The following is a 14,255-nucleotide window of genomic DNA, read 5'->3' as shown; positions in this document are numbered from 1 at the left end:
TTTCTCTAAAACAAACACAGAGAGAGAGAGAGAGAGAGAGAGAGAGAGAGAGAGAGAGAGAGAGAGAGAGAGAGAGAGAGAGAGAGAGAGAGAGGCAGAGATGACAGGTTTGGTTGACGATGGGGTTTCTCCAGGAGACCTCTCTAAGAGGCATCACTTTGACATTGACGTTATTGGTGAGTATATACATACATATGTATGTATTTGGTTTTTATATGAACTCTCGTTCCAAGATGTTACGCAGAAAAATCTGTTTTCTTTAACCAAACTTTGATGGGGTGAATATTTTGTTTATGTTTCTTACATGTTCCAAATTTAGGCTCTTGGTGGAATCTGTTTCTATGTCTATGCACATGACTGGCATCAAAGATATATGTTTACTTTTATGTAGAATTGCGAGCTTGATATGGGGTTTTAGTGACAGTGTACATGTTGTTTATGGTGTATATGCATATGTAGATTATCTATATGCAGTAGCTAAATATATTCATGATTGAGATTAAAGATGGTTAGTTTTTTCTGAACTGCAATTTCAGCAAGTCTGATTATATGGGGTTTAAGTGACGGTGTTGTATATGGGGTTTTGTACATGCATATGAAAAAGCCTATATGCAGCCGACATCAAAGATTGTTAATTTTATGGGATTTTAGTTCTAGTAGTATGACACTTCTGCCTAAGATGAAGCAATTTTGTATGTTTTTTTTTAATCTGCAGTGTTGTCATTGTGTTCATGTGGCAGATGATGAAGTGAATGACAACCCAATTGAGGAAGTCAGGCTCACTGTTCCGATCACCGATGACCCTTCTCAACCAACCTTGACATTTCGGACGTGGGTTCTGGGCATACTCTCATGCGCCATTCTTGCCTTTGTCAACAAGTTTTTCTCATACAGACGAAACCCGCTCTCTGTGGAATCAGCCTCAGCACAAATTCTTGTCCTCCCTCTGGGGAAGTTGATGGCTGCAACCCTCCCAGCTAATCAATTACGGGTCCCCTTTACAAAATGGACATTTTCGATGAATCCGGGGCCTTTCAATCTGAAAGAGCATGTGCTTATCACCATATTTGCCAGCTCTGGAGCAAGCGGTGTCTATGCTGTGTATATGATCACAATGGTTCTGGCTTTTTACAAAAGGAATCTGCATCCTGCATCAGCCTTCTTGTTAGCACAAACCACACAGGTAAATCGTAAATTATAGTTACCAGAGTTTCTTTGGTAATTTGGCTGGAAATATGTGTTGATCAATCCGTGTTTTCCACTCTGAAATTAACAGATGCTTGGGTATGGATGGGCTGGCCTATTCAGAAGATACCTTGTTGACTCTCCTTACATGTGGTGGCCGTCAAATCTGGTTCAAGTCTCTCTATTCAGGTATTCATCGAGTTGAGTTCAGTAGTAGTGCTTTTACTAGAAGCATAAATAAATTTTGATGCGCTTCTTCGATATTCAAGATGAAGTTACCCCTTTCTAAAAAAAGAGGGAGTTACCCAACTATTGCTTCTGTAATACCATTATACCAAAAACCACGCACTTTTGACTTGTCCTGGGAAATGCATAAATAGAAAACCTTTTTCAGTTATAGAAGCACTTTTGACTGCTAATTCGTACTTTCAAATACAGGGCATTGCATGAAAAGGAAAGAAGACCAAAGGGAGGCCGTACAAGGCTACAATTCTTCTTCTTGGTTTTCATATGCAGCTTTGCTTACTACATTGTTCCAGCTTACCTTTTCCCCTCCATATCTACTATCTCCATTGTTTGTTTGATATGGAAGAACTCCATAACTGCCCAACAGATTGGTTCCGGAGTCCATGGACTTGGTATTGGCTCGTTTGGACTCGATTGGTGTACTGTTGCTGGTTTCTTAGGCAGTCCATTGGCTACACCAGGATTTGCCAACATTAACTTCTTACTTGGTTTTGTTCTGATTGTCTACATTGCTGCCCCCATTGCTTATTGGAACAATGCATATGGTTTTCAGAGGTTCCCACTTATTTCCTCTCATACTTTTGATGCGATGGGAAACACTTACAACATTTCCAGGATTCTAAATCAGAAAAGTTTCGACATTAATATGTCAGAATATAATAGCTACAGCAAAGTCCATCTCAGTACCTTCTTTGCCATCGATAATGGACTGAGCTTTGCCAGTCTCACCGCTACAATTTCACATGTTGCACTTTTCAATGGCAAGTAAGCAGCTTTCACTAACAGCACTCAATTCAAGAGCTTGAAATTTATCTTTTTTTCTCATTGCTTAATTTCTTATGTGACATGTACATGAACAGAACAATCTGGCACATGTGGAGAAAGACAGCTAGTTCTGTGAAAGCTCAAGTTAATGACATCCACACAAGGCTGATGAAGAAGAATTATGAAGCAGTCCCTCAATGGTGGTTTCACGTCATCCTTGTCTCAATGATTGGTCTTTCCATCTTCACTTGTGAAGGTTTTGGCAAACAGCTCCAACTTCCCTGGTGGGGAGTTTTAATGGCTTGTGGCATTGCATTGTTCTTCACCTTACCCGTTGGCATTATTAATGCCACGACAAATACGGTACATTTGTGCAACGATGTTGTCATTCACAACTTATTGTGAATTTCCTCCAAGTGAGTTGTAATTAATTGTTCAAATCCTGCAGGAAACTGGGCTTAATGTGATTACAGAGTTGGTTATCGGGTATATTTATCCAGGCAAGCCTCTTGCGAATGTGACCTTCAAGACCTATGGCACTATCAGCATGTCACAAGCACACACATTTCTTGCCGACTTCAAATTGGGTCACTATATGAAGATCCCTCCAAAATCCATGTTTGTTGTCCAGGTTAGTTATACAATTATATCGTAGCAAAATTCATGTGAATTGTTTATAGGGTTACATTCTCTAGCCAAATTCTTGTCATGCTTTATATGATAATTTATGATTCAGAATAACACTTTAACAACGCAACATGATAGTTTATCTGACATATGAAAATTATTTTATCATTCATAGCATACTCGTTCGTTTTCCTATTAACTTTTTGTATCTTCAGTTAGCTGGAACAGTAATTGCTTCTAGTGTCCAATTTGCCACATCTTGGTGGCTTCTCCACTCCATTGAGAACATCTGCGATGTCTCGAAGTTGCCGGATGGAAGTCCATGGACATGTCCCGGCTATGATGTCTTCTACAATGGTTCAATCATATGGGGAGTTGTCGGCCCGCTCAGAATGTTCGCCAACAAAGGCATCTACCCGGAGTTGAACTGGTTCTTCCTCCTCGGTTTACTTGCGCCTGTTCCAGTCTGGTTCTTCTCCAAGAAATTCCCAAATCAAAAGTGGATTAAGCTCATAAACATGCCTATCATTATTGGAGCAGCTCAGCGTATTCCACCTGCTGGACCTGTCCACTACATTACATATGGAGCAGTTGCCATCTTCTTCAACTTCTATGTGTACAGAAAGTTCAAAGGCTGGTGGGCTAGGCATAACTACATCCTCTCAGCTGCTTTGGATGCTGGTGTGGCCTTCGCAGGAGTTCTCTTATATTTCGCACTTCAAAGTAAGGATATTATAGGGCCAAACTGGTGGGGCCTTGACAATGATGATCATTGCCCATTGGCCCGTTGCCCTACTGCACCAGGAGTAGTAGCCAAAGGGTGCCCAGTTCTTTGAGAACGAAGGGTGCACATATTAAAGAAATCAAAAACCCCATTTATTTTTAGTCATTAGAATCTTGTCTTGCAGTTTGCTGAAGAAGAACGTGTTAGACAGTTTGATTTAGTTTTTTCTTTTATTTTATTTGCCAAATAGTTTTAGTTTTTTGTTAGTCAAAACAGAAAAAATGTACCAAAATGACTCTTAAAATATTAAAAAACTTCATAAAATAGATGGTAATATAGTCAAATTAAAAAATAAACACAAAATAGAAAAAAGAAAAAGAAAACAGATAAGAATCTGAAAAAAAAAAAAAACTACCCACTTCCATGAAAATCTACCCACTCCTATAAGAAAAAAAAACTTCCCACTCCCTATTTAAATATATGATATATATATGTATATATATATATATATGTATATGTTAAAGGAAAAACATATTGTGTGCCTTCGTCAAAGTGATTGACGGTGAGGGAATCAAGCAATTATCGATTAACATCAATCAGCATGAATTACGAACCAATGAGTAGTTAATGTCATCATTGTAATTGTTCTTTCTATTGTAATTCTCTCCCTATATAAAGGGGTTATGAAATGAAATGAGTAGACCAATTCCAATTGGCATTTTACTTTTACACGTTATCAGCACGCTCAGAGCAAATAGCCAAGAAAAAAAAACTGTAGTTTTCTAGTTTCTTTCAGTTGAAAAAAAAAAAAAAAATCAAAACCCTAAGAAGAAATTTTTTCTTCTTTTCTGCCGCAATTCTCAAAAAAAAAAAAAAAAAAAAAAAGCGGCAGCAACCTAGCCCATCTCGATCCGGCCAGCCTCAGCCTTGCCCAGCGCTGCACTCCTTCCCCGACCACCAGATCGGCCCCGCCCCGTCCAGCCTCCATCTCCATCGAATTGCTAAGGGCCCCCCCCCGGTCCAACTGCTTGCAGCCCAGATCGAATTCATTGTCTGTTCCCGGCATCGCCACTTCCACCTTGGACCGGAGCCTCACCTGTACCGGAGTCATCTGCAGCAGCCTGCAAGGGCCTTCTCTGCACACAAGCCGCCTGCGCAGATCCCGCCTGCTGCCTGCTGCCCCACCCCGGACCTCGCCTAGCCAACGCCCCCGCGTCTGCATCAGCAGCCCAGAAAACCAGAAAGAAAAACAGGCGGAGGAAGAAGACGTGCAGGAGAGAGAAAGAGAAAAAAAAAAAAAAAACGCGAAAAGGAAGAAAAAAAAATAGAGAGAAAAAAGGTGTGACCCGGCCCACAGAAACGGACCCGGCCCAACAATCTCATAAAAAAAAAAACAGGCCTTGCGGCCCAGACAAAAAAAAAAAGAAAAAAAAAAAGTAGGCCTGCAGCCCAGAGAAAAAAAAAAAAAACAAGGCCCACTGCTAAAACAAAAAGGAAGCAGCCCAGTTTTTCTCACCCCCAAAAACATCGCTACACACGCCTGCATCAACACGCGCGTGCACTAGGATTGTTTTATTTTTTCGAAACCAAGTATGTTTTCTTTAATTTATTTAATTTCATACTATAGTAGATTCTCATTATTTATTTTCTTGAGCATGCTATATATTTTATTGTTTATGCTTTTATTTTAAATTTTTCGAGCATGTTTAGTTAGATTATATTAATCATTTTAAGCATGCTTTGTCATTTATGTTTTATATGATTATCTTTAAGTATGATTTATATATTTTTACTGTTTAGTAAAATTTCAAACATGTTCTGTGAATTTCATTTACGCTTTATAATTATGCGTACACATGCATTTTCATTATGTTATTGCTTATATTTTTTTTAGCATGCCATATATATTTTGTGATTTATGCAATTTTTAGCATGTTTTATTTTATTTACGCTTATATAAATTATGTCTACGCATGCTTTGTATTGTGCTATTGTTTACATTTTATTTTATGCATGATATATTCTTGCTATTATTATGTGTAGTATATAATTTGTTGTATATTTGTGAAATTTGAGCATGCCATGTAGTTTATTTTTATATATGCTATGATTAATTTTTAGAATGCAACATATAAAATCTGTTTTGCCATGATAATGAAAATTCATGCGCATTATCCATACACACTTACTGTGATAAAGTATTTTCACATAGCATCGAAAAAATGTGACCATTACGAATCTTGGTCTTGAAATCTAATTCATACGTTTGGAAAATAATTCACGTGGATGTCTTTATGACTGCGTAATTTATTTCTTCTCTCTTGTTTATGTAGATGGCTGATCCAACTCGACCTGAGTTTGACATTTTGGACTCAGACGGACTTGAGTACCACCGTTGGGTTTCCGATGTAGAAACTGCCTTTGTGGCAAGAGACTACACTGCCACCATCAAAACTCCGACTGACCCCAAAGACGATGGACCGTCTGACAAGGTGAAAGCAAATGCCTTAATGTTTCTTAGGCGACACATTGATCCTAGCCTCCGCTGGGAATACCTTCAATTAAAGACACCCAAAGAACTGTGGAATGCCCTTAAGGGACGTTTTGGGAACATTCATGACACATTGCTTCCAGAACTGACCGTTCAGTGGAATGAAATCCGCTTGCTTGACTATAAAAGGGTAAATGACTTCAACAAGGATATGTTGCGCCTAAAACCCCGTCTAAATTTATGTGGAAAGGAACTCACAGAAGATGATATGATCCAGAAGACTCTTTCCACTTTTTCAACTTCAGCAATTATACTAGCGAACCAGTATAGGCTGGTGTACGATAACAAAAGAATCACAACCTTCAACAAGCTGATCAACCTACTGCAAGTGGCTGAGAGGCATAATGAGGTTCTTTTGAACAACAATGCCAGGCATTTTGGGACAAAGAAAATTCCTGAGGCTAATTATGGCAAAGTGCAATGTGTACAGAACCCTAATGCAAAGGGGGTTGGACGTGCTAATCCCTACCCACGTGGCAACAATGCACCACGTGGCAAGGGACATGGGGGTCATGATATGGGCCGTGGAGGCCCTCCCAATGTATGGCGCAGAGATGGTGGTGATGGCCCTAGTGGTCATGGAAACAAGGTGCAAAGGGCACCTAAGAACCCTTCAGTCAAACAGAATAGAGTTGGCAATGAACCATGCTATAGGTGTGGAGTCATTAGGCAATGAACCATGCTATAAGTGTGGAGTCATTGGGCATTGGTACAAGAGGTATAGGGAGTCTAAAGAACAAGAGGCTCACTATATGGAAGAAGGAGGCCATGACCCAGACGTCAACCTCACAATTGCAGAGTTTAATGGCAATAAGGAACTTGCTCAGTCAACTGATGCCCCAGATTTTGACTGATCTGCTTTATTTACTTTATTTTCCAAAAACAGTTGTGAAGGCATAATGCCTCATTCTTAATTAGACTATTACTTGGTCTTAAAGTTTATTTCAATAATGGTTTGATGAATTAGAACAAGACCTTGATTTGATTATCGTTGGCTCATTAATAAATTTCGAATTTTATTCTTAAGCACTGAATTTATTCAAATTTATTTCCTACACATATTTACATGGTTCGAAATTGCAATATAAAGATGTAAAGCAATACATCTAGAGAAAAATTATTATTAGAATGAAAAGATTATCATTCTACTAAAATAGAATTACTCTAAAGAATCTGAGATATATTCAAAGTCAAAGACGCTCTGTATGCACCAAGAGCTAATCGAACCTTGTTAATGTTTCAAAGCAATTTGTGCCAATGGTTATCATGTAAAAACACACAGTGAGAATGGAACTGAATAGCTTGATATTACATCTAATGACTGTGGAAGGAAACACATCTTAGAGAAACTTAAGAGTCAATTTAGTGGACTGTACCTCACTACAATTCGGATCGTTGAATCCTAACTGTCACCAACAATGAAATGTGGGACACTGACTCATACAGGATTTTGCATGACCGCCTATGGCACCGAGGTCGTGACATGATGATCTGTATTTTTCAAGAACTCACACGGACATCCCTTCTTTCGAGTGAAAAATGGGAGAAAAATCCGCCACACTGCAAGGTGTCGATTCTAGGATTGCTCAAATGCAGTCATTGCTTTATGAAGTACTACAAGCACTACCTCCCTCCCATTATGCCTCATTGACTATTTCAAAAGCACATCACTCGTTTTGCAAAGCCTGCTCTTTAGCAAAAACAGGATCGAGACCTTCCTATGCTAAAGATACAAAAAAAAACATTCCATTCTTACAAAGTATACAAAGAGATGTCTGTGGACCTATCCATCCAGAATACGGACCATTCAAGTACTTTATGGTCCTGGTGGATGCTTCGACAATCTGGTCACATGTCGTTTTATTGTCCACAAGAAATGCTGCAATACTCCTAGCACAGATTATACGTTTACGGGCTCACCACCCTAATCACCATATCAAGTCTATAAGGCTTGATAATGCTGGAGAGTTTACATCAAAAACATTTGATGATTATTGCATATCTATTTGGATCGATGTAGAGCATCCTGTACCCCATGTGCATACACAAAATGGTCTCGCAGAAGCCACCATCAAAAGGCTACAGATGGTGGCTAGGGCATTGGTTATGCGCACCAACCTGCCTATATCTGCATGGGGTTGTGCAATATTGCACGCAGCTTTACTTATTCGTTTAAGACCCACAGCTAGCCGACCATTTTCTGCGTACCAGCTGGTAACTGGATATGAGCCTGACACCACACTCACGCATATTTGGTTGAGCAGTATATGTGCCTATTGCGCCCCCACAGCGCACCAAAATGGGTCCTCAGAGACGATTAAGTATTTATGTTGGATACGAATCCCCAACAATTATCCACTATTTGGAACCCTTGACAGGCGATCTCTCTACCGCTAAATTTGCGGATTGTCACTTTGATGAGACAGTCTTCCCGTCATTAGGGGGAGATAGGAAAAAGGATTTTCCAAGGGAACGACAGGAATTGTCGTGGTTTGTCCCCACTCTGTCTCATCTTGATCCCCGCACTTCATTAAGTGAAAGTGAAGTGAAAAGAATAATCGATCTTCAGAACGTAGCTGATTCGATGCCTGATGCGTTTACTGATATCGTAAAAGTGACGAGATCACATATACCAGCTGCAAATGTGTCTACAAGGTTAGAAGTCCCCAACAAGGGGCACGGTGCCGCAGATAGAGGCACTGCAACCGCAGTTAGTGGAGGTGTGGTTGAGGCCGTGGCTCCCCAAGGAAGAGGGGGAGGTCACTTGGTTCGATTGACACTCACCCAAGGAAGAAGAGGGTGAGTAAGGCACAAACCAATCATCAATGTATAGAATCCCTCTCATGAGATTGTCTCTGATTATAGTTATGTCCATTAAATCAATACTGGAGGACGCTCCGATGTTTGAAATGATTCCAGAGAACAAAGAAATCTCAAAGGATTACGAGAGTACTTATGAGTTGATAGAAAGATTTTCCATACACATTGATGATATATACTGTTGCTCAAGGAATCATAGAGCACGATGATATCGAACCACGCTTTGTTGAAAAATGTCAACAAAGAGCAGATTGGCCTAAATGGAATGAATCAATCCAGGTAGAATTAGATTCTCTGACAAAGAGACAGGTATTTGGTCTGGTAGTGCTAACCCCACCAAGTGTAAAGCCTGTAGGACATAAATGAGTCTTTGTCAGAAAGCGTAATGAGAAGAATGAAGTCCTAAGGTACAAGGCTCGCCTTGTGGCGCAAGGTTTCTCACAACGCCCTGGAATTGACTACGAGGAGACATTCTCTCCCAAAATGGACGTTATAACGTTCCGCTACTTAGTTAGCTTAGTAGTTTCCAAAGGACTGGAAATGCAGCTCATAGATGTGGTTACTGCATATCTCTATGGGGATCTAGATTCTGAGATATATAAGAAAGTGCCTGATGGCCTTACATTACCCAAGTCAAGTGACTCTAAACCACAGAGTGCGTTTGCAATTAAGTTGAAACGCTCACTTTACGGATTGAAACAATCCAGATGGATGTGGTATACCCATCTAAGTGACTACTTGATTGGGAAGGGATATAAGAACGATGAATTATGCCCCTGCGTATTCATAAAGAAAACAAGTTCCGGATTTGCAAATTGTAGTAGTATATGTCATAACTGGTACTCTTGATGAAATAAGAGAAACCACGAGCTACTTGAAATCCGAATTTGAGATGAAGGATCTTGGGAAAACTCGATTCTATCTAGGTCTTGAACTAGAACACCGAGTTTGTGGAATATTAATCCACCAGTCTGTGTCCAAAAGTCAGGCGATATAACATGGACAAAGCACATCCTGCTAGCACTCCCATGATCGGTCGAAGTTTGGATGCAAGGAAAGATCTATTTCGTCCAAACGAAGATGACGAACAAGTATTGGGAGCTGAAATTCCCTATCTAAGTGCAATAGGCGCATTATTGTACTTAGTCCAATTTACTCGACCAGACATTGCATTCTCAGTGAACTTGTTAGCTAGATTTAGCTCAGCGCCAACGCAGCGTCACTGGAATGGTATCAAGAACATTTTCGATACCTAAAAAGAACCATTGACTTGGGACTGTTCTTTCCCTACAGAGAGACAAGAGGGACCGCAGATGGAACTGCAATCCCTAAAGGAAATGTTGATGGCAAAAAACGCCACTCACTACACTAAAACGCCAAATGACGTTTTGGTCGGTTTTGCTGATGCTGGATACGTATCTGACCCACATATCGTTCCCAAACTGGTTATGTATTTACCAATGGGAACACAGCGATATCTTGGAGATCAACCAAGCAAACCTTTGTGGCTACCTCCTCAAACCACTCAGAGATCATTATTCTACATGAGGCGGTTCTTGAGTGTGTATGGTTAAGAACTATCATTGCATATATTCGAGGGACTAGTGGTTTGAGTTCTACCACTGAAGAGCCTACTTGCATTTACGAACACAATGCAGCTTGCATCGAACAGATGAAGCTAGGTTATATTAAGGGTGATAACACAAAACACATATCGCCAAAGTTGTCCTACAATCAGCAACAACAGACTCTCCTCATGATTCAAATGAATCAAGTAAGGTCTGAGGAGAATGTGGCAGATTTGTTCACCAAATCATTGCCTAAGGACACATTTGAGAAACATGTGAAAAGCATAGGAATGCGAAGACTTTCCAACCTCCCTAGATTAATGTTAGTATCAGGGGGAGGTGTAGACGTCATGGGGAGTCTAACACACACATGTCATACTCAAATGTAAAAGGTGCGTTGTGCTCTTTTCCTTCGACCAACGTGTATTTTTGTCCCACAGGGTTTTTATTGTTACTTGGCAAAGTTTTTAGTGAGGCAACAACTCATGCACTATTTCGTCTTTGACTTGGCACAAGGGGGAGTGTTAAAGGAAAAACATATTGTGTGCCTTCGTCAAAGTGATTGACGGTGAGGGAATCAAGCAATTACCGATTAACATCAATCAGCATGAATTACGAACCAATCAGTAGTTAATGTCATCATTGTAATTGTTCTTTCCATTGTAATTCTCTCCCTATATAAAGGGGTTATGAAATTAAATGAGTAGACCAATTCCAATTAGCATTTTATTTTTACAGTATACATATATATCTCTTTATACTATTATTAAGAGAAGAGAGCTTGTCCGCCAAAACAGAAAAATTTTACCAAAATATCCCTCAAATATTAAAAAACATTTGAACTGAAATATTTGAGAAAGATAAAATGGTCAATTCACAAATAAAAGAAAATCAAAAGAAATTTAACAAAAAAAAAATCAAAAACAAAATATGTGCAGCAATTTTCTCCACATTCTGTAGAATAACTTCCCACATAATTATCTACCCCCATAGGGTGTGTTTGGAGTCTAGTATATATATATATATATATATATTCACACACAGTGTATGTTGGGCCTATCTAGTTTAAATCAAAGAACTTAGCTTAATTTTCATTATTCGAAGACTTTGAGAATGAGAAGTAACGTTTGATTATTACCAATAGCAGAGGAGAGAGTATTCAAACTCAAGATTTAGAGTATCGTAGGTTAGGGTAAAAACTCGCTCTAACCTGCTTTTAATCACAGATATAGTTTGCATCACATACAATGAGCCTAGATAAATTAAATCTATCTAATTTCTGACGTTGTATCATGTGATTCTTACATTTAAAATTTTTCACAATGATTGAGTTTATTAAACATAAAATCCTTTTTATGTAGTAATTAACAAAACCCACAAAACTGCATGTGATTTTTAACTCCTTACATACTTGTGGACGACAATGCCGAGTTTATCATGTGGAAAATCCCGTAGTGTATGAGTCCACGTCACAAGGTTACATTTTAGATGGTTATGACTTTGACCGCTATTACAATACACTATAGTTTAGGTTAGGGGTCATCATGGGCCGGGTTAGGGCCGGCCCTACCCTAAATTTTAGGGCTTAGGGTCGGGCCGGGCCGGGCCTAGTCAAAGTCAACAAAATTTAGGGCCGGGTAGGGTCGGGCCGGGGCTTAAATATGCTAACCCTTACCCGCCCGAAAAGCCCGATCCGTTAGGGCCGAAAGGGCCAGGTCGGGCCGGCCCTCAAATAGGGCCAAATAGGGCCGAAATGGGCCAAAAAGGGCCTTATTTTGTTTAACAAAAAAAAAACATTATTTTTTTCTTCTCAAAATATGGCTTAATGGTATACATTGGTGATAAAAGACTCATTGTTTTTTATTGAACATATTTTATATTCATATAATACTTGTAACTTATAACATTTATTAATATTACTTAAGGTGGTTATATTCAATTAACTATCTATATAAATCTCCCAATATTAATTGTTGTGTAACAAAGAAAATAGAAATTAAAGAAAACAAAACTTATGAAATCAATTACAAAGAAAGAGATAAATTGCATATTATAGAAAAAGAGAAACGTAATTAAAAAATAGAAAAACTAAAAAAAATTATGGCTTATTCGGGCGTGCCAAAAATTTCAAAATGGAAATTGATCAATCTGACAATGCTCATGGAGGGTAACAAGCCTAATAAACTAGTTATACTACATTACAAGGCATATAAGGATTATGTGCGATCCAAAATTTTTGAAATGAAAATCGACCAATCTGAAAATTCTCATATGTTTATATAACATTGATAGGTATTGTGTAAAGAAATTAGGCCGATCTGCCGTGAATAAGGCGTCCAACGTAGCGGTCAACGCTTTGCACAAGCAAACTTCCCTAAGGGGAGCGGCACCATGCGCGGACAAACGTTGCGGAATTTTGACATCCGTAAGTAGACCCCCTACCCATGAGAGTGTGGGAGCTGAAAGATCGAAAAAAGTGAATTGCCAAGGACCGGTTAAGAGCATATTTGTTTTATGTTCTATTTAGGGTATTAAATTGACCAGGTAGATCGAGGTCCAACCGAAGGCGGAAATTGCTGAAATTTCTACCACTAACATATATTCATATGAAAACAACATCCAGCGGTTCATTTTAAAAAATTCCATTTCGTCCCCCATTTTGCTCATGGAGGGTAACAAGCCTAATAAACTAGTTATACTACATTACAAGGCATATAAGGATTATGTGCGATCCAAAAATTTTGAAATGAAAATCGACCAATCTGAAAATTCTCATATGTTTATACAACATTGATAGGTATTATGTAAAGAAATTAGGCCGATCTGCCGTGAATAAGGCGTCCAACGTAGCGGTCAACGCTTTGCACAAGCAAACTTCCCTAAGGGGAGCGACACCATGCGCGGACAAATGTTGCAGAATTTTGACATCCGTAAGTAGACCCCCTACCCATAAGAGTGTGGGGGCTGAAAGATCGAAAAAAGTGAATTGCCAAGGACCGGTTAAGAGCATATTTGTTTTATGTTCTATTTAGGGTATTAAGTTGACCGGGTAGATCGAGGTCCAATCGAAGGCAGAAATTGCTGAAATTTCTACCACTAACATATATTCATATGAAAACAACATCCAGCGGTTTATTTTAAAAAATTCCATTTCGTCCCCCATTTTGCTCATGGAGGGTAACCTCAATCATTTAAATGCAATGTATAAGTTATACAACTTTAGGAGGCAAATTGGTATAGACCAACATATTTGTAATTAAATTTGAAATTTTTATCTTATATCTACACACAGCCATTGATGAAATATTTAAAAATGTGATGTAAAAAAATTAGCACGTTTTGCGGTTGTCACGCCATCGGTCAACCAAGAAAACATACAAGTGAATATGGTTGACCAATCCGATCGGGTTCGAAACTATGGTGAAATTGACTAAATTTTTAACCACACGCATAATTTATTGTAATAATCACATCAAACGGTTGATTTTCTCATTTTCTTTGAATTGATAGAGGTTGCTCTTTGGAGTGTATGATATATAAATATAGATTTATAAAAAAATTAGTGTCCATTCTCTTTGGAGTGTATGATATAAAAATTAGATTTACATAAATTAATTGGGTTCAAATGTTCAATCTAATACTCATTCTCTAAAATAACATATTTCTTATTTCTTTTTATGTAAATATGTAATATAGAAAAATAATAAAAATAACATATAAATTTTAGGGCCGGGCCGGGCCGGGCTTGGCCCTTTCGGGCTCAATCGGG

At 38.8% G+C, this 14,255-nt stretch overlaps 1 protein-coding gene and 1 pseudogene across 1 annotated transcript; both read left to right on the top strand.

Annotated features, from left to right (window-relative positions):
* LOC112165170 overlaps nucleotides 1–14,255 on the top strand; it is an 86,178-nt pseudogene that overhangs the window by 15,333 nt on the left and 56,590 nt on the right.
* Nucleotides 18–3,712, top strand: LOC112165168 (oligopeptide transporter 1). Its single transcript, XM_024301604.2, has 7 exons — nucleotides 18–176; nucleotides 741–1,183; nucleotides 1,277–1,374; nucleotides 1,624–2,196; nucleotides 2,292–2,559; nucleotides 2,645–2,827; nucleotides 3,039–3,712. Exons 1-7 carry the CDS (start codon nucleotides 101–103, stop codon nucleotides 3,657–3,659), a joined length of 2,262 nt encoding a protein of 753 aa, XP_024157372.1. The 5' UTR covers nucleotides 18–100; the 3' UTR covers nucleotides 3,660–3,712.

The sequence above is a fragment of the Rosa chinensis genome, chromosome 5 (assembly GCF_002994745.2).
Source record: "Rosa chinensis cultivar Old Blush chromosome 5, RchiOBHm-V2, whole genome shotgun sequence".
NCBI classification, from domain to species: Eukaryota; Viridiplantae; Streptophyta; class Magnoliopsida; order Rosales; family Rosaceae; genus Rosa; species Rosa chinensis.
Note: the sequence above shows the minus strand (reverse complement) of the source record. Positions and strands in the feature narration are given on the sequence as shown.